Below are 19,826 nucleotides of genomic sequence, written 5' to 3' on the forward strand. Positions count from 1 at the left end.
AGCAGTTGATGTTGCAAGCCAATTTTCATTCCTGACTGAATTTGCATGGAAAAGCTCTAAGCTTTAAAAGGCATAGTTTATGACAGCATTTGACAAACTTTTATCTGAGTGAATAGCATAATTGTAGTATATTTTTTGAGTTTATTTGCTGTATTTTCTTCACTTCCAATTTATCTTTAAAGTGCAAAGTATATTTGCTTCTGCATCCTCACTGACTAGCTGAAATTATATTATATGATATCATTTGTGTGGCTAGCTTAGAACTTTTTTCCATTCACTCTTCTGATTTTCTGTCAGGTCCATAAAAATCTTTCTTTTTTTCCCTCCTATCAATTATTCCTTCAAAGTCTTGTAGAACTGTTTAATGCTGTTCCTTAATCTCTTGCAAGTGTACGAGTTGAACCATGGGCGACTGGTGTGTATTGAGTCAGCAACTGGGGGGGGGGGTCCCCCGTGACTGATCTCACTCACCAAAGAGTGGCTGTGCTGCTTCCAGAAGTCCCTTCCAGAAGTGGTATGGCTGCTTTTGCTGGTGACCCCACTCCCCGGCCAGCGCTCACAGGGGTGGGCACTGGCACTCCTGCCTGCCTCCCTGCCTGTCGCCTAAACAAGGAGTGCAGCCTGACAGGGGTGCACCAGCACTCTCAGGGGGTGCACATGCACCCACTACACATTGCCACTGAGTTGACATAAATCAATTTAAAGTCCATATCCAACACCAGAATGACATATTGTTACAGTACCACAAGCATCTGACAACTTATGGAAGAGAATATTGGTGTCAGAATTCAAAATAAGCCCCCCTTGAGGTAATAGAAGGTACTATGAGTCCACACCTTCAAATAATCTGAGATAATTCTCCCAAATTTGTTTTCCTGGAAGAAAAAGTTACCCAGAGATGCCTGAATGGACATTCGAATGCCAAGTCCTTGAAGAGCAGAAAGCTTGCAATGATGACATTGTGCAGCTAGGGGACATCTCAGCATGCTCTGCAGACTCCCTCAGTCTGCCCAGAAATAGAATAGTGGCAGTGCACAGGGTAACACTGATTGGCTGACCCAGAATTTTCAGAGTCAGTCTTTGTCTCACTGCAACACAATGTGGGACTGTGATGGGTGAGTTTTCTACTCTCTGCAAAACTGGAGCAGAGTCCAGTGAGGAACACTGTCTCCTTGGAAAGAATCAGGAGCAAAGTATCCTACAGTGCTGGAAGACTGTGATGTGGCTTCCCTCAGAAGAAAACACAAACAGACATTCACTCTCCCAAGATAATTTTTCCCAGGTCTGATTTAACCCTAGTTGTTCCCAGGTCATTTTTTCTCCTAGAGTGGCCATTTTTGCTTTGGGAGAAAAATATTGAACATCTGCTCACTTGTGGCTTCTCCTGGGAGAGCAGTGACTGTATCAGGAAAAAAACTGTTTGTCTGTACATGGCCAATGTTAGCAACATTGTTTTTTCTTCTTATGACTATTAGAGCTGGTTGATTTTTTTAAAATAAAAAATTGACCACCTTTGCTGAAAGGGTCAGATCCACAAAAGCACATAAGTACCTAAATCCAACTGAATGAACCACCCCGCTTTAGGTGACTAATCATATGTAGGCTGTCCCAGGGACACAGGACTGGAAGAGGGGGAAGCCGTGGTTACAGGCAAACCCAAGTTCAAAACAGAAAGAAAAGAAAGCCCCAATATACCTCTCATAGGGGCCGGGAGGAGCAAGAAAGTGCACACCGGGAAACCGTCCATGCGGTTCATTAGCTGTGCTCATATCCAGCTGGGGCCGTGTGATGTCAGGAGGAAACGCCACCCGGCAGAGATAAAGAGCAGCCCCGAAGACACAGGAGGCCTGCTGATGACCGGAGAACCAGTGGGGAACCTCCAGGCCGGAGGCTTGCAGCCATGGCAGCTGGCAGCCTGTGATAGCAGAGGCAACTGCAACTGTGGCAGCGGCAAGGGCAGCAGTGGTGAGAGAAACGTCGGGAAATCCCTGAGCCAGAGAAGACCGGCAGGGATCAGAGACGCCAGCAGAAAGGCTGGCAGAAGGGGCAGTGGTGGCTGCTGCAGCAGTGAGAGCCGCGGGAGCAGTGAGAGCAGCGAGAGCTGTGGGAGCAGCAAGTGCCATGGGAGCATCAGGAGCCACGGGAGATCTCAGAGCCAAGGAATGGCGGGGAGCAAAGATGCCGGAAGGGAAGCCAACCGGAGCTCCAGCTGTGATAGCTGTGGTGAGAGCAGCAGGAGACCCTGAACTGGAGAAGCCCAGTGGGGATTAAGGGCGCCAGCAGGTGGACCCACAGCTACCCCTGGAAGAGCCGGCTGTAGCTATCTGACTTCAGGCAACGGGGTCTACAATCCCGAATAGAAGCAAAGCTTGGAGAAAGAGAGAGAAAAGTCCCAGTTGGGACAAGAGCCCAGGCCCTGACTCGGGGTGCCCGGGCCTAGGGACATTGAGGCACTAGGGGAGCAGAGAGTCCCCATGGGGAGGAGTAGTCTATTTTCCTTCGGGTGCTCCTACCATTCTTTCCTTGTGGTTACGCCTCACCGGCGGTCACGGTGGTGGGTTTGTTCTCGTCATGTCACATCAGGTGTTTCCAGGAATAAGGGTAAGGATCAAGGCAAGTGCTATGGTCCCTTTTGTTAAGATAGGTCCATAGAGCCCTCAGCTCTGGGCGAGGGGCACATGGGGAGCCACTGCCAGTAGACACTGAGGCTAAGGGCACTGGGTAGTCAAGCTGGAAACCCGAGGGCCTCTTAGCACTCACACTGGAGCCCAGCCAGGACACCAGGGCTCGCTGCTGAAGGGCTACACGAAGATCAGGGGAGAAACCAGCAGGGGCCAACTGTAAAAATAGGCTTGAAAGCCCGTCGCAAGGTGGCACTTGGCCGGGGTGTAGGGGAGGTTGGAGCCCTGTGTGTGCCTGCTGAGGGGCATGATGACCCTGGAGGCTCCCTCAAAGGGGACCCCCTCCACTGAGGATCCATTCAAAGTCATGGCAGGTGAGTTAGGGGGTTTCCCTGATGTCAGCTGAGGTACCCTCTGGGGTACACACGCAGGCCCTGGGCAAATCAGATCAACCGCCCAGGCTAAGGTGGCACGGGAACGCCTAATAGACCAGAGGCGGGTACATAGGCATTTAAGTTTAAGTCAGAACAACTACTTAGCTATCTCATGGACAACATAGATGACTAAGTCTAGGAAAGAGTTTCAGGCTATGAATTCTGCTTTTACATTAGCACTTTACCAAGAGTCTCTGGTAGTGTCTAAGTTTGGGGAGAAACTTTAGCATTCCTACTAGCTAGGCTAGGCAGATGACCTAACCACCCAACCTTATCCCCACTCTGTATGCTAGCTGTTGTGATTCCCAGTACTGGATGCCTTTCTCTCCCCATGCCATGTTCAGGAAACTTTAGTGTCTAACTCAAGATTCTGAATTCCTCCCTAGATGGAAAAATTATTAAAGATAGATATGGATAAGCTGACTCCTACTAAACCTAAATGATCTAAGAACCTAAATCTCAATGAGTTTCAATGAAACTTGGATTCCTGGCTAAGTCACTTCATCACTTGGGTTCCTGGATAAGTCACTTTGTCACTTGGGTTCCTGGCTAAGTCACTTTGTCACCTAAGTCACTTTGAAAATTGAACTTAAGTTCCTAAAATCGTAAGAAGTTGTTTAAAATGTTAACTTATTTTGGGGGTATTTCCCATTGCTATTTAGTGGTTCCCCAATTCTTCCATGTATTAAATGAAGTGAAACTCTAAGACAATCTATTCTGCTTCGTTATTTCTGGTCAGAAGACATATTGGCTAAGTACACACATTGAAAAAGCCTGAGGCAGAATCAATCTAAGTTACACAGTTTTCTGTAAGCAGTGTAGGTTAGATAGGTAGCAAACAGAACACATGTTCACCCTTTGGTGAGAAGCGGCATTCCGGATACCTGAGCTGGCTGAGGCCAGCAGGTTGGGTGTCCTCCTGAATGTTTCCCAGCATGCCCTGTAGACTACTTGAACTGCAGGAAACTGCTGAGCACAGCCAACCACCAAGCCACCCCTTATTGACTGCTGGGCAGGAAGCACTAGTAGAGAGCAAAACTGCCCATTAACACTAATTGTTACTTCACAGGTGATTGTTAACACCTGTGAAGTTAAGAACAATGGGTCATCAATGGGCCATTGATTCCCTGCAGCCTGTAGGGAAGGGAAAAAGGTGGGGAGAGGGGTGGCAATGTCCCAGATTTCACATTGTCCCATAAGGTCACCCTAGTCATGACTCAGAAGTAAGCCAACTTGAAATAGGAGACCACTGTGATTAGCTCAGGCTGTATCAGTGGCAGGAAATGCCTAGGTTGCATAGCAATCCTAAGGCCTACTGATCTATACTGTGTGACTCTACTTGAGTCTGTTTGTGCTTTGCACTGAATAGTATACTCCGTCACTGTTTTCCGACATTAATAACCATAACCGAATGTATAATGACTGTCCCTCCAAATGACACTCAGTAGCAAATTGTCTCATTTTTCCCCCAGTTGAATTGGTAAGCTGCTGGGGAGTCTGTAGGGTCCCTAAATCAGGGACTATTCTGCCACTCTGACTGCCTTGGAAGCAGAGATAATAGGATCTGTCCAACCTCCTTCCATACAGTTAAGAATGTAGTGGGGACAGTCATGATCTAGCCCAACAGTGTTATGGCAGGAGGTTTAGAAGACATGAGAGACTCAGCTTGAGATGGAGTTTACAGACCTTATAGGTTTCCTGTTACACAGCTAGGAAAAACCTGGGAGATTCAGCTGGATGCAAAGCACTGAGACAACCTGTTCCATAGACAGGCCCACCCTTCAGTCCACATAACTTGGTGTTTGAGGTGCTTCATTAAGAAACGGTTTGACTATCAGGCATCTTTATGGATAACTTACTTGATGTAGGTAGGTGTGTTTTATAAAACAGAAAAATACTATACCAAATATTTTGAAATCTCAATTCTGTACAATACATCATGCTTAGAAACTAGATTTATTTGCAAATGTATTGATCGAATTAATCTGAAGTAGGAAAAATCACATTCAAGAAACAACAGTTGCAAAAAAGACACAGTTATGTTATCATCTTGATAATTTTTCATAGTATATTTTTCACACAAATATGATTTTAGATTTAAATAAGTTACCCATAACACACAGTTACTTATAAACTAAATATACATTGCTTTCTTTTGCTGCATCAGTAATATGAATTTCTCTTAAGTATGTATGGTCTTCTAGCTTTGTTCACATGTAGTTGCCGTTTCAGAATATAAGGGGTTTTCCTCTTCATGATATCTTTCTCTTGGTTTGAATTCTCTGGATCAAAAACTTCTTGCTGAAGTAACTGTAACATATGAATAGAGACATTATAAAATCTAGTTTTCTTTAGAATACTAAAGAGAAGCAGCAAATACATAGACTAAAACAAGTACAGTAATTAATTTGGTAATTAATTAAACTAAAAGAGAAATAATCACTAGGTACATTTGTGAAAATACATTCTCTTGACATTCCCACTCAGGAGAAAAAAATATTCCAATGCTTTCCAGAAGTGAAAATAACATATCTTTAACCTATTTAAAGATATGTAAAGATGCTCCAACTGTCATAATGGCCATAGCAGGAGCATTCATGTTGTGTCCCCTGTCAGATGCCAACAAATCTGCTAAATTCTACTAAATACCTTGTAATCAACAGATCAGTCCTATTTCAGTTATTTCTGGGTATCTGTTAATCAACCCAATATTAAGTCACTAGTTAAGGTGTGAATTCTATGAATCCATGGTCAAATGAGGCTATTCTCATTACATGAATATATGTGGGTGTGGTGAAGTGCAGACTATGGAGCACCTGCTCATTTGCCCACTCCTTGGTGGGCCCTGTATGAAGGAGGACTTTGTTATAGCAAAAGAAAGAGACATTGTTTGTGCATGATTCTGGAAAAAAGCATCTAGTTTATGGTAAGGACATAAGGAGAAGAAGAAGAACCTGTTTAATCCTATTAAAGAGTCAATCTCAACATTTTAGGACAGAAAAACTGGATGAAGTCTGGGTCCTATTGAAATGAATGTTTTTACCATTGATTTCTGTGGCAGGGTTTCATTCTTCAATGTTCAATATCTTGTTCATAAAGCTTCCTGCTGTTTTCATTCTCATATAAATTATTGTGATCTAAGATTTTAAGATAGAACTCTGAAGAAATTCTGGATATCCTAGAAATATTTCTATATTTACACTTCAACTACCAAGTGAAATGGGAAATAGGTTAAAAGTCAAACAATATTCAAAATTATTTTTTCAGTTTTGCATGAAGGTTCAATTTTTATTACAACATCTTTCATCCATCAAATTATTCACATGACTAATACCTGAGACTACTGTTACTCTCAGGTAGTACTTCTCAATAACCTTGGTGGTATTGATAATTTGATTTACAAAAAAGGCCTGATTTAAAGGACTTTGTAATCAATCAATAGACAGACTCTAAATGATTTCAATAGTCTTTAGAACAGGCTTGCAATAAATAGAATCACCAGAACTTGTCTCATTTACTCAAAGTACCATATTGTTCCTTCTCAACAATGAAGGTCTCTCTCAAGCCTACTGCAGTCATTTTCCATTTCACTCCTCCCTTTCTTTTTTATAGCATATATAATATTTCCTTGAAATCCTTTACCTTAATACTAATCTACAACAAAAAAAATGCTCTGTAGTCATAGCTTCAAGCACCTTTGAAACTGCTGGGCTTCAGCTACTAGAAAATCTGCCTGTACCCCTTTGATAAAAGGACTGTCTCATGGTGGAGAGTGTCAATTCTACAAGTAAATCCTTTGCACAGCTAAATGTACAGATTAAAAAGAGGTTGAGGGAAAAAAGACCCAAAAATGCAGATTGTTGCAGTTCTTTCTTAATACAGTCTCAGCTGCTGCAAAAGCAAACATACTGCTGAGGTTCAGTAAAATGTATGGGCTAAATTCTAAGCAATTCTGCACATCAGGACAGAGTAGTTGAAAAGACTTGGGCATGGAAAAAGAAAGTAGATCTAAGCCCATGATTCTCTGGCATAAGATCTTTCATGGGTGCATGGAGGTGCCACACAACAATAGCACTGTTAGATATGCAAACCTACACATGATTCACAAGATAAATTAAGAGAGTTCATGTAAATGTGACCTGTTGTGGACTTTGAGTTCTTTCCAATAGAAAAAATGCTCTATTATTTTTCTGTAGTCAAAAATGAGTAAAAGCTAAGAGCTAACATTTTCAAAGTGGTGCCTTGATTCTAAATGTTGAGAACCACTGTTCTATGCTATATTTATATCTTCCCCATCCAGGGGCCTCTGGTCATTAAAACAGCCATTAAAGTAGCAGATAGTAGTTCTGGTGGAGAAGGCCTTCTGCTAGATGGTGCTCACCTTGGGAATACACTTTCTCTGAAACAAATACTGCAAATAGATTACAGAACAGCCGTGAATTAGGCCCAATAATATTCTACACACACATACATTACTAACTCCTGTTTTCAGTTACACCAGAACTTGGAGTAACTCTTCTAATGTTAAACAGGTTTTTGACTCTACCATGATGCTCATCTTTTATGTGTATGCTTGTTTTTTTTGGAATTGCTAGAAACCATGGAAAAGTTATGTAGTTAACATTTTACATTTGTATCTAGGTCTTCATTCTTAATCAACCCCAGCCCTTAAGAACTTATGCATATTCAAGAGTGTTTCAATGAAATCATCTTGGTGTGCATGCTATGGTGCATGTTAGCAGCCTAGAGATCACAAGTTCAAGGCCACAGCAGAAACATCCATAGCATGGCCTATCAGATTCAATGAGTCTGTGAATTCTGCTAAATGCCTTGCCAGAAGGACATGAAAAAGGAAAGGAGCCTTGTTGGAGAACACCAACAAAATGGGAGGGGAAATGGAACCACATGTGTAAAAAGGAGCTATTTGGAACAAAGTGCTCAAGTCTCTGGGAATGTTCATGTGGAATAGATAGGGGTCTCAGTTTTGAAAGTGACATTTGGAATATAAATAAGGATGAATGCATGTCAAGTGATGTACATCTTCAACATTTTGCTTTACCTCCCAATGCTGAAAAACTCGACTGTGGCAAACTTTTTGGAGCTGGTATATTGTCAGCATTGCTTCCAAACTGAAGCCATCCAGAGCAGCAGGAAACTGTCTTGTAATGAGATCGTCTTCATCAACCTCTGAGGTTTCTTCTGCTTGGTTATTTATGTTGTTTATCATATTGCAAATATTTAGCAGGGTCATTTTCCAGTACGGAAGTTTTGCCTTGTTAATCTGAAGATACAAATATAAAGTAATCAAAATGTAGAATTAAAAATGTGAAATACACTATTTTCATTAGCAAGAGAATATGACATTATCAAGCATTTCAGTGATTTCTGGGTATCAGTTAATCAACCCAATATTAAGTCACTATTTAAGGTGTATTGTAATTAGGGAAACTTATTCATTAAATGTGCTAAATCTAATTCATCAGTACCTTGCACCATGTATCTTCAACTGCAATATTAAAGAGCTACCAAACTGGAATGGTAATATAACATATTCATTTTTGACAGGAGTAAAAATGACTATATGAAGTGCAAACCAGCGGAGAATCAGGCCTATTCCCTGAAGACTTGGTATAGGGAGCATGTTGCAACTTAACAAGGCTGGATTCCAAGCTACAAGATTTTAGGCATTAGGATCCAATTCCCCAATTCAAAACAAATACCTAAAAATTCCCTGCAAAAGGAAATGAAACTCCAGCTCCATGCCAATTTGGCTGGTAGACTGCAGAGGAGCCGTGGACCTGGTAACTCAGATCTGTGACACCAAGTCAATTCACATGAAGGGTTTCTCCAGAACTGTGAACTCTGGAAACCATGAAATATCAGGCTGCCGAGGACTCATGAGCTTGTGAGCCATGACTACAGAGGTTTCAAGGTGGTGAGGATCTGAATCCTGGAAGAAGAGCTGTCCAAATAATGAACCCTTTTTCTTTTGGTGACTAAACTGAACATTCAGAAAAGAACTGATTTGGGTCAACATAATATAGTTTTTCTTTCAGGTTTTCCGGCTAAATCAGATTTTATTTAACCTCCAAAGGAATATTTGTGTCCATTTTTTGTGGGGATGGAGGGTGGGGGAGGGAAGGATATTGATTATTTTTACACACATATTCAAAATTAAAAGTCTATTTATTTCTGTAAATGTGAATACAGAATAATTTTCTGATTATTCTGAAATGAAACATTTTATTTCATTTCAAAATGTTGAAATGAAATATTTGGACATTTAAAAAAAACCAAAACATTAAATTCTTTTTGGCCAAAAATATTCACAGAATTTGACTCAACTTTGCAAATATCTTGCCAAAATGTTCTGTGAAGTTGGAGTATTATGTTGTGTTTTGATTGGCAGTAGGTCATATCAAGTAGGAGCTGCCTCCTCCATTATGTTTTTCCTTCTCTTCATTCACCTCTCCCCTCCCCACTTCTTCTTCTTTAAAACTTCACCCCCTACCATCCCACCCCCAGCGAAGAAAGCAGTCTGTTGAAATAACAACTGGCAACATAGAAATTCACAAGCCCAGAGAAAGCACAGGATGAGCAGTAATTTCTTGTTCATTGAGCTTTTGGCTCCCAAATGATCCAGGTTGTGCATGTCAGGTTTGCATTTTGTTTATAAAATAAAGTATAACTATTTTCCGCTTTTCAGAACTAAATGGCAATGAAGCCACTAAATGTTGTACCCTGAAGGGTTTACAAAGTATTATAACTGCAACATATGTATACATGGATGGACGTATACATGAAAAGAAGGGTGTAGATGGTGTGATGCATCATCCTATATAACACACCACACATTTTTCTCCAGGTAATAAGAAACTAAGTCTATATTAATCCATTTAAGATTGAAGCAAAAATAAATATAACTTTATTGGAATGTACATTAATTTACCATATGTAATTTGCTATATTATGTATTAAAACACAAACTAGGCAAAAAAAAATCAAAAGATGTTGTCTCTTTAGTCCTGTAGTCATTAGAATTAAATGTACATCCCTTTCACATATAGCAAACATCTTGACAATCTACTCAATGCTTCACTGATAGTTACTTCCACACTTGAGATAATGTTCCTCTGAGGTAATATTTCCACACCTGAATTCATATTTTTAGTTAGAGTTAAAAACAACCTACAGGGCTGTGAAATAGGAGCTGCATGACCAGGAACAGCTAGCAGACAGCAGAACTGCAGAAAGGATAGCTAAATTAGGGGAACATTAAGACCATTTAAAAAAGGAGAGAGGGTTCTTAACACGTGTGGAATGAAGAGTTTAGAAGGAATAAGGAAGATTATGAGCAACAAAGTCAAGTGACTCCATCACTGCTTCCTGAATAGAAATGCTGCTGCCACTGAGTTTGTTTTAAACTTTGGGTGGACCAGGAGTCAAAGGAGAAGGGAGGTGCAAGTACACCACTGCAACCCCTTGGATTCACCCCATATATTAAGCCATGGCATGTTTAGGTAAGTATGTGGTACTATATTTAGTTTTGTGACCACTAAACAACCCCATAACTTTCTGCTTCTCTGAGGCACCTTCCTGATAAAGATGAATATAGTACAGTATGTTGATTCTGTGTTTCCAGGGGAAATAATTAAGATAGAAACTGACAAGGGGAGCAGTATAAACTGGCATTTCTGGCAGAATTTGTTTTAAGAAATTTCTTTTGGACCTTAGTCTTCATTCAGCTATAAACATGTGTTCTAAGTGAGCATAATTTAGATCTTTATTAAAAGCACCTTGCTTCTGCAAATTCCTCATAGCTCTCTTAGGTTCACTGATCAAAAGCAGTACTTTGTTTTTAATCTGAAATGTCAATTCATTGTAAATCACTTGAAACTTGTTTGTGTATTGTTTATTTAGGGCTCATCCGTTGCTCCATCCAGATGATATAATTAGGCTGTTAAATTATTTGGAAAGATGTGACAGGTTCAAAATAATAACAACCTCTTTATTATATGTCTGACTTAATTAGCAGGATGTGGATTAAAATATGTGGTCAGCTTGCTATACACTGTCTTTCACAATATAACAAGAACTCTTAGTGTTTTTTATTAAACTAAATTGTAATAAAAACCCCACTTATTAGGGAGGTGTGTTAATTTTCAAGTCACCAGTTGGTTTTGCTGTTTGCATCTTCTAAGCTTTTACACAAAGAATGATGATTTCAACATATGGGTGTGTCTTGGGAAAGTTGTGGTAGTCTCCTGTGCAGAGCTGTGGTATCTTTCAGGTATAAAGTATGTAACTCTATCCTAACTGGTTATTTCACCCTTTAAAGAAACATTTCTGAAGGCATTGGTAATATATGAATGTAAGAACTTCTGGCCAACTCAAAGTTAAGTAGATTTCTTACTGGCTAGACCAGAGAAAGGCTACTTTTGTGCGGATTCAAAACTGATAGTTTTTGTAGTGTTATCTGTAACACACACCTAAAATACATTGGTACAGTAGACCTGATTCCCACTTATACCACATATGTCAATTTAACATCTTTGACTTTAGTTTAGTGATTCCTGGTTTATGATAACGTAATGGCATCATATGTCTTTAAGAATTCACTGAATAAGTTAATTGTCAGTTAAGGGCCAGGTATAGACATTACACTTTTATTGGTATATGTTATTGGAAACTGGTCTATAGCCATAACAAAACATAAGTTTGGTAAACACAGACTGGTTTAAAAAGGCAGAACCAATCTAAGATTTGCTCCCCCCTCCTCCACCCCGCACCAAAGGGTGAATGTGTGTTTGGTTCACTACTGATCTAAACTACACTGTTTACAGAAAACCATGTAACTTAGATCAATTCTGCCTTGGGCTTTTTGAATGTGTGTACCAAGAATATGTATAATTTTCCATCAGGAAGTTCTCCAGGCCAAGTCCAACCACTGCAGAGGGCAGGCCTCTTTCTCTACAGTAATAGCAAGTGTTAAACTCAGGTAAGTTTATTTATAAGTTATGTGAAATGTTCAATAATACTACGATATACAGACTTGCATTTTGGAGTCTAATAATTCTGGTTCAGTTGCAATGCACGGCTTATTTTCCACAAAGTTCTAACAACAGTGGCTAAGTGTTCAAGATACAGTTTGGAAAAAAAAGCCATGCAGGAGATGAAAGCACCAAAAGCTCAAAGAATGGAGTTAATATACTGAAGATTTTCTTTTTAAAAGAGAGAGAGAGTCTGGTAGTGATTTGATAAAACAATGGAGGGTTTTTTTCAGTATGGATCTGAATTTGCAATTTCTTGATAATTCATTCATGCAGTGAATCTAACATCTGGGTCTTCTAATAACAGTACTGAAAGTTGGTGAGTGCAGAAATGTTAGCCTTTTTCTTACCTTTAATATATTTCAGAATACAAAGCATAAGCTAATATTCTTAAAAAAATATATGGTAAAATGGGATTTTCTTTGTTTGAGACTGATGACTATGAAGGACTGGAGAAGACCATTAATTATACCCAACGATAAGTTCCATGTTAGTTGCTTTCTTTCCATTTCTAGTTAAATAATATTGGTTGTGTACACATGTACTAAGGTGACTTAAACTAAGCCACATTGGAATGTATACACATACAACTCCTTGACATGGTAGCAGCCATCTTGTGAGCTAAGTCAACTTAACTAATGTGACTTAAGATAATAATGTATTATCTTGTATAACATTTAAGTCGACTGTTCTCCACATATGTTTGTATACTGTAACAGTTAAGTCAACTTAACTTTAAGTTGGCTTAACTGTCAGAAAGTTAATATGTGTGTATGCCTACATTGTGTTGTATAAGTAATGCTACTACCTGACATATGGATAAATCTTCAATACAAAAATTTGATATTAAAAAAATAATTTCAGTTTCTTGCATCCTATACCCACTTCCTTAAGAAAGAAGATTATTTTTTAAATGACATAACAAATCATGACTATATTAAAAAATCAGATGTCTTGTACCAGAAGCAGCTTATAATGCTGCTCAGAAAATTACAGAAGTAAAGTAGTATCTTAGAAGTTAAGCCATTTCGGTGGTTCCAGGACATTTTGAACTTTACTTCTTTCTTCACATCATGAGATTTTACTGTTTAGATGTTTCCTCTTTTGTTCAATGGGATGCTGGGTTATACCCAAAATATTCAGCTGCAAAAGGTTTGAAACTTCTCTGTGTTAGTGCTTATATGGATCCTATTGGTGTAGTATCAGAGGTGCCTTCCAAATATTTAAAATAGAAATACCAATAAAAGTATTTTCTGTTTCCAAAAAGACAGGTTGATGAATTTTGTACCAGCTGGTGTATTCTACAGAATGTATTACATAATGAATACATGTACAAGTTTAAAATTTGGAGGTCATAAGGTCATGAGGTTTTTGCTACTATAGATATTGGGCATCCTAGAGCAATGAGGAGTTCCAAAAAAGACCAAGACTGCTGACTAATTTAATAGTCTAAGAACTAGCACCTTGATAGCAGAGCAGAGTACAGAAAAAAGCATTTTCTTCACCCTTATTCTAACAGCCCCACCTCAGTCTTGCCTGGGTTCAGGCTGTTCTTCCTTTAAGTGCTAGTTTTAGCTAGGCATTGAGAAAGCTATACATTGGTGTTGTTTATATATTATGTCAAAGAAATAATGGGTGCATCTATACGTGTCACTATGGCAACGTTGATACTGCACCGTCTTTTAGTACGACCTTTTGGAAGTACTAAAAGTCAGCACAGTAACACCCCATACTGTGCCATGAGCACTGAACACAGTTATTTTCAGGCACTACATCACTGTAGCAACACACTATCATGTGGGGAGTGTGTTGGTACAGAAATGTAGCTGCGGCATTGTTTGTGACCGCTAATGCTACGTTACCGTAGTGCCTTGCTATGGCAATGTAGCATCGTAAGTAAAGGCACCCAAAGAACAGTGATTTTCTTGCATCCTGATGACACTGTATGCTTCTTTGTTTCACAACATCTCCCAAATTTTAAGTGAGATGGGAGAAAATATTGAACCTTAAGAGATTCCACAAATGTAAAATCCAGAGGCAGACAAACTGTTGTCCATTGGCAACCTTTAAGTTTGGTGCTAGAGGAAAGTCTTAAACCATTTCAGAGAACTCCTATTTGATCCCTTCATCTTCTTGGAAATGTGATAGAAGTGGTTATCTGTGGACATGTGTACACATGCACTTTACTGCATGTTAAACTAACTTAATACACAGTAAAGCATCACTGACTACACCTGCACTGAAATTAGTGCACAGTAGATTAATTTACTCTGGCATAGGATATGCCTGTCAAACACAGGTACTATCCTACGCTGCAGTAAATAACTGCACTTAAACATCTGTGTAGACAGTCAAGTCAGGATTAGTTTATTCCAGTTCAAATTGAGCCAGAGTATATTCAGTTGCATTAATTGCATGTGTAGGTGCACCCAGCTGTATCAAATGGTGCATATGGGCATTTAACAGGCCTTGTTTAACTAAGAATGATCACCATATACTTGGCATTAAAGATTTGTTTTAACTTATTTAGTTTGGGGGCTGTACTCTCAGAAGTCAATAACATGTGTTTTATATAAATTGGGAATTATACTGCATGTTTTAATGGTGTATTATTATCTGGAAATATTAGAACATGGGCTTGTTCTGAATAGGTCCAGGAATTCACAACATGTCTGTGAAGAATTTCAATGGACATATCTGGAAGTCCAGATGGTATTAACTTGACTGATGAACTACTATGCTATATGTGTAAATCCAGCTTTAAAAATAAATATATTTACTTTTTCCTTTTAGCATTAAAAACCACCAAAATTCTGAGGATGTAGCTGGTTAGACTTTCAAATTCAACTGCCAACTCCATGACAAAGTCAATTATTGATATATAAAAGTAAAATCCTCAGGTGTAATTAGATAGCAGGTGGCAGGCATCCAGTTTAGAAAGACTGGTTAGGCATGATATCCTCCATCCTGAAATGTGCTCACATTCCTTTACACATTTAAAACAGGCAATAGAATCAAAGTTGTGTTCTGATGAAGGCTACAGACAAGCATATACTGCTTTAAAAAGGAATTTACCATTCCTATAATTGATTACCATGCTGATATTTCATGCAAAGTAGGGCTTTTGTAGAGTTTCATCAAATCTTAACTAGGATGTTATTATAATGTCCAGGAGCTTGAAAATGACACTTTGTCACCATACATTAAGTCAAGCATTTCTCTATGAGCAGTTAATTTAATATGGCAAGTACAGAGCATATGAACTCCTGGACAGAGAAAGAGTTAAATAACAAGTTACATCATGCAATACAATGCATGACTGTACATGAGAGTCATACTTATGTTGTCAGGGATATCTGTTTTGGCACATTTTAATCAACTGCTAAACAACTCTTTTAGCAATTATGTTGTGTAGTAAAGGGAGGAAGAAACACAGGGATGGAATCCAGCTCAGCTGAAGTCAGTAGCTCACTTCCCACTCATTTCAATGGATTTAGGATTTTAGAGAGAGGCAGAAGTAAGCCACTGCTTATGAAAGTGTATGCATCTATTGTTTAGTCAGTCTATAAGGTCTACAGTGCCTTCTGCCTTTAGGACTTCAGCCAAAGTCTTATGGGGCTCAGAAAAAGAATTTTCAGAGCATTCCACACCTAAATGGGTCTCAGGAAAAGAATCTCCATTAATTCTTTATAACAGGAACAAAACTGGTTTCTGTGGCATCTGGGCCTTGTTATCTTGCCATTTAGAAATGTACCAGTTACATATGAATACACTGGAATTGCCAGACAAGGTCAAGTCAAAGGTTGCTTTAGTGTGATCTCGTCCCTGTTGATGGCTGATAACAGAGGCTTCTAACAAGGGCTCAGAGGAAGGTGCAAGGATTCCTGACAAGAGCAAATGTAGAATAAACCATCCACAATGAGATTTCTTCCTTAACCCAGCAATTAGGATTTTATATGGTTAATTTTTACTGAAACCTTTCATACATATCTCATATTATTTTTCTGTTGAATTTCAAAAAAGTATGGATAATCTCTAATATCTAAAGAATCTTATTTTTAATCCATGCTAGTTTAAAAACATATTTATCATGGAAGTGTTAGACATGTAAATACTCCCCACATAACTTGTGGAAAACAGTGATACCACTAGTTTTTTGGCTACCATCTTCTTAAATGCATATGTTCAGCTGTGAAAACTTCACTTACGTGAAGCCAAGAAATGTATTATATCCTGTGTATTTGGGGGGATGTACAGGGTGTGTGTATGTGTGTGTGTGTGTGTGCATGCGCAAGTGTCAGATGCTTTAATTACTCACAGAGGAAATATTATTCACTGAATTACTATTTTTGTGGCTATTTGTCTCATATTTTTCTATTAAAACTATTACATTATTCTTAAACAAAAATTGACATATGTTGGTAACAGCTTTTGTTTTCTGAATATGTTAATTTTATATGTATATAAAAAGTGTGATAAAATTTCATTCATGGATTGGACTCAAGGTTAATTTAGCTTTCATCAGAAATAATTCTATTACAAACACATTTTCCTCATAAATTTACATCACTATATATGAAACACAATCTTACTGCTTAATGAAAGTTTCAGTGTTACAAGTGAGAGACCCTGTGAGAGACCCTTTATTTTTTCTGTCTCACATCAACACCTTTAAATTTCCTTTGAACTAGAAGAAACTTTTGCTCCAAAGTAATGTCTTGCATTGAACTTTTAGGTCTAGACCATGGGTTATTAGTTTGTGGAAAGACATCTATGTTTGTAATGAGAATTCATGTGCTCTCTACCAGTCAGCTAAATGGGAAGAAAAGAATTACCTTTGATGTATACATATTGGTCAATAAATCTGCTTCTAACGCTTTCATTTCCTCCTCTGAATCTGGAAATAAATCAGAAACATATGTTTACTATTTCAGCACAAATCAGAGGCATTTGATTTCAGCATAGAGAATTTAGATATATCATACTATGAGTTTTTAGACTTAAATTACAGTGAAGAAACATGCAAATATCTTGCTATCTTAAATTATGATCTAGAAAGACAGAGTATAAGGATGCCTTAGGTAAATGCATCATGAAGTAATAAGAAATCTTAACTGAAGTCATACAGCAGTTTTTTTAGAGCTTTATCCAAATCAATGGAATGACTGGCTTACAAGTTAGTCTAGCTGTGAATCGGGTTCATAACCTGCAGTCATTTCAATGTACCATTTCCCCCCTCTCTTTTCATTTTATGCTACTATAACTTCTTCACTCATGTCTGTGCCTGAACAAAATTATTTGTCACCTTTGTACACTTTGAAGGTTGGTTTTATAGTTGTACATCTTACAATATTTTTTAAGATGACAAGAAACTTTAAGTAGAAGTTAAAACATCAATTAATGGCAGTTTTAGAACAAGAATCTGATTTCATAGCAGTCTGACAATGAATTTATATAGACAAGAATTTGGCATACTGGTTTTTAATAATATTTCTGTGTGATAACGCTTAATTGTAGTTTAATAATTTTTCCACTAATCTGACCCTGGACAGATCAATACTTTTACTATACTTGACCAGGAAAATATTTTAGATGAGTAAAACAAAGTCAAAATAATTCTATTCTGAGCTGAATTACATGAGACATAGGTGTTTTTTTGAAAATACGATAGCCCTCCTAAATGAAAGATGAAGATAAGTACATAGAGCTCATTTAAGACATCTATGCATTTTTTCCCTAAAAATATCAGTAGTCCATAGCCAATAGATTTACTTATTTAGTTGGTTTTGAAAATAATTGAAAAGAAACTTAAATCACATTAACAATGCAATTTAAATATCTACAGTCCTAGCATGATCAATGTGTTCTCCTGTAGCTGTTCTTGACATCATCTGTTGACCAAGTTTGTTTGTTCAGATTCTCCTTTGGAGAAGTATCAGCCAATATAATTTTCCAAGATAATTTTAAACCCTGAAAGAGACATCCTAAATCATCAACCCCAGTCCACAACTATCAAAGGCAACCACATCGGATGATCCTTTTTGACAAGCTCCATTTTAAAAGTAGTAAGGTGGTTTTTCTCCTGAGTGCAAATGGAACATGATTGTTCTTATAACTAAAAACCTTCTTTGAATCTCCAAGCTAATTTTATTCATGGCTAGTTTATAACCAATTGTCCTTTACTTGAAAAGCTTTTCTCTCTCCTGAATGTTAACAAGTATCTGATGTATTTGTTAATAGCAGAAATTTTTCCCCTCGGCATTAGTTTTGTTAGGCTAAACAAGCCATGTTCTTTATTTTCCTCTTATATGACTCTCTCCTTCCTCCTGATCCTATTGCTCATGTCACCCTTCACTGTAAGTATTCTAGTCTGAATTCATCTATTGTGAACAGGAATTATCAGAATTATACTGACTATATCAGATGAGGTTACTAATGTCTTCTACAATGGCATTAGTACTTCCCTATCTCCACTGGGTATACTTTGACAGGTGTATTCTAGCAGAAGTGTAATGACATGGCAAGGTGCCCAGAGCAGCTCCTGCACACAGAGGCAGTGATGTCTTCCAGTCTCTGCTGCTGCTGCAAACACAACCATGAAGTTTCAGCAAAAGCCGTTTTTTTCACACATCCCCATCCCACTCAGCACCTGGGGCAATTGCCCCTGTTGCCTCACCCTAATATCCTAGGTTTGCATTAGCCCTTTTTAGAGCCACATTACGTGTGTGATCCACAGTCCACTTTTGATCAATGGTTACTCCTAAATTCTTGTTTTCTATTGTTTTCAAAAGACGAGTACAGCAAGAAACTCTTGTTAGTTGCTAAATGCAGGACCTTGCATTAAGTAGTCCTGAATTTCATCCCATTTCTATTACACTAGTCCTCAGGTCTTGCCATGCAGTTTTCCAGTTGCTTTTCATATTAATGTTGTCAGGCTTTGAATGAAAAAATCAAACAAGATCTGTCACAAGACCAATCCTTGAGAAACTCAACCAGTAACGTCCTTTCAACCTTTTTTTCAGTACTATTCACTGTCCTCTTTGCAATTAAAAGCCAGTTAATTTCCTATCCAGCTTTACAATTACCAACAACTGTATTGACAGGCTCCTGTTTGGACAAGCGTAGAGTTCATATTTATACCAAAATCTCAAACACTGCACAGAACACTTAAATCTTTTTTCAATGTGCCAAGCAAAGAGAACAAGGAAGCCTGGTATGTGTTACTTGGGAGACTATTCCTGGTTCAAAGTTTGCTAAGGTAGGAGACCTGGACTTACAAGTCAGTAAAAAAAAAAGAGGCAGAAGGAACTGATGCAGAGAGCACAAGGATTGGGAAGGGATGCTGGAGGAGTTCAAGGGAGATACATTAATGGGGCGGAATTATGGAGAGCTTTGAACATACACTTTGATTATATCATACTGTATTTTTTCAGCAAAACGGAAATATACAGTTTGTTTTTCCTTCCCATGATTAGCAACTTAGATGCAGTATGATATTTAAATTGTACAAGAAGATATGTTTCACTTTAGTGTAAACCATATGTTCAAAGGAAAATTTAAATAAATGATCTGTGTCCTAATACTGTAGTCATTAACTTTAGCAAAAACTGTATAATCATTTCCATTATGAGCTTATTTATCCTCTCTCTCAAGTACAGATAGTTTCTATCTTATTTCCTGTATAGTAAACGACAATTTCAAGTACAGTATATCTAATCCTG

At 38.3% G+C, this 19,826-nt stretch overlaps 1 protein-coding gene across 1 annotated transcript in view; it reads right to left on the reverse strand.

Moving 5' to 3' along the window:
* Nucleotides 1-4,987: 4,987 nt before the first annotated feature.
* NTS (neurotensin) overlaps nt 4,988-19,826 on the reverse strand; it is a 17,015-nt gene continuing 2,176 nt past the window's right edge. The window contains exons 2-4 of the mRNA XM_014521930.2: nt 16,941-17,002; nt 8,115-8,336; nt 4,988-5,365 (exon numbers count right to left, since the gene is read on the reverse strand). Coding sequence (XP_014377416.1) covers nt 5,219-5,365; nt 8,115-8,336; nt 16,941-17,002 — 431 coding nt within the window. The 3' untranslated portion in view covers nt 4,988-5,218. The remainder of the gene's footprint in view (nt 5,366-8,114; nt 8,337-16,940; nt 17,003-19,826) is intronic.

The sequence above is a fragment of the Alligator sinensis genome, unplaced genomic scaffold, assembly GCF_000455745.1.
Source record: "Alligator sinensis unplaced genomic scaffold, ASM45574v1 scaffold90_1, whole genome shotgun sequence".
NCBI lineage: Eukaryota > Metazoa > Chordata > Crocodylia > Alligatoridae > Alligator > Alligator sinensis.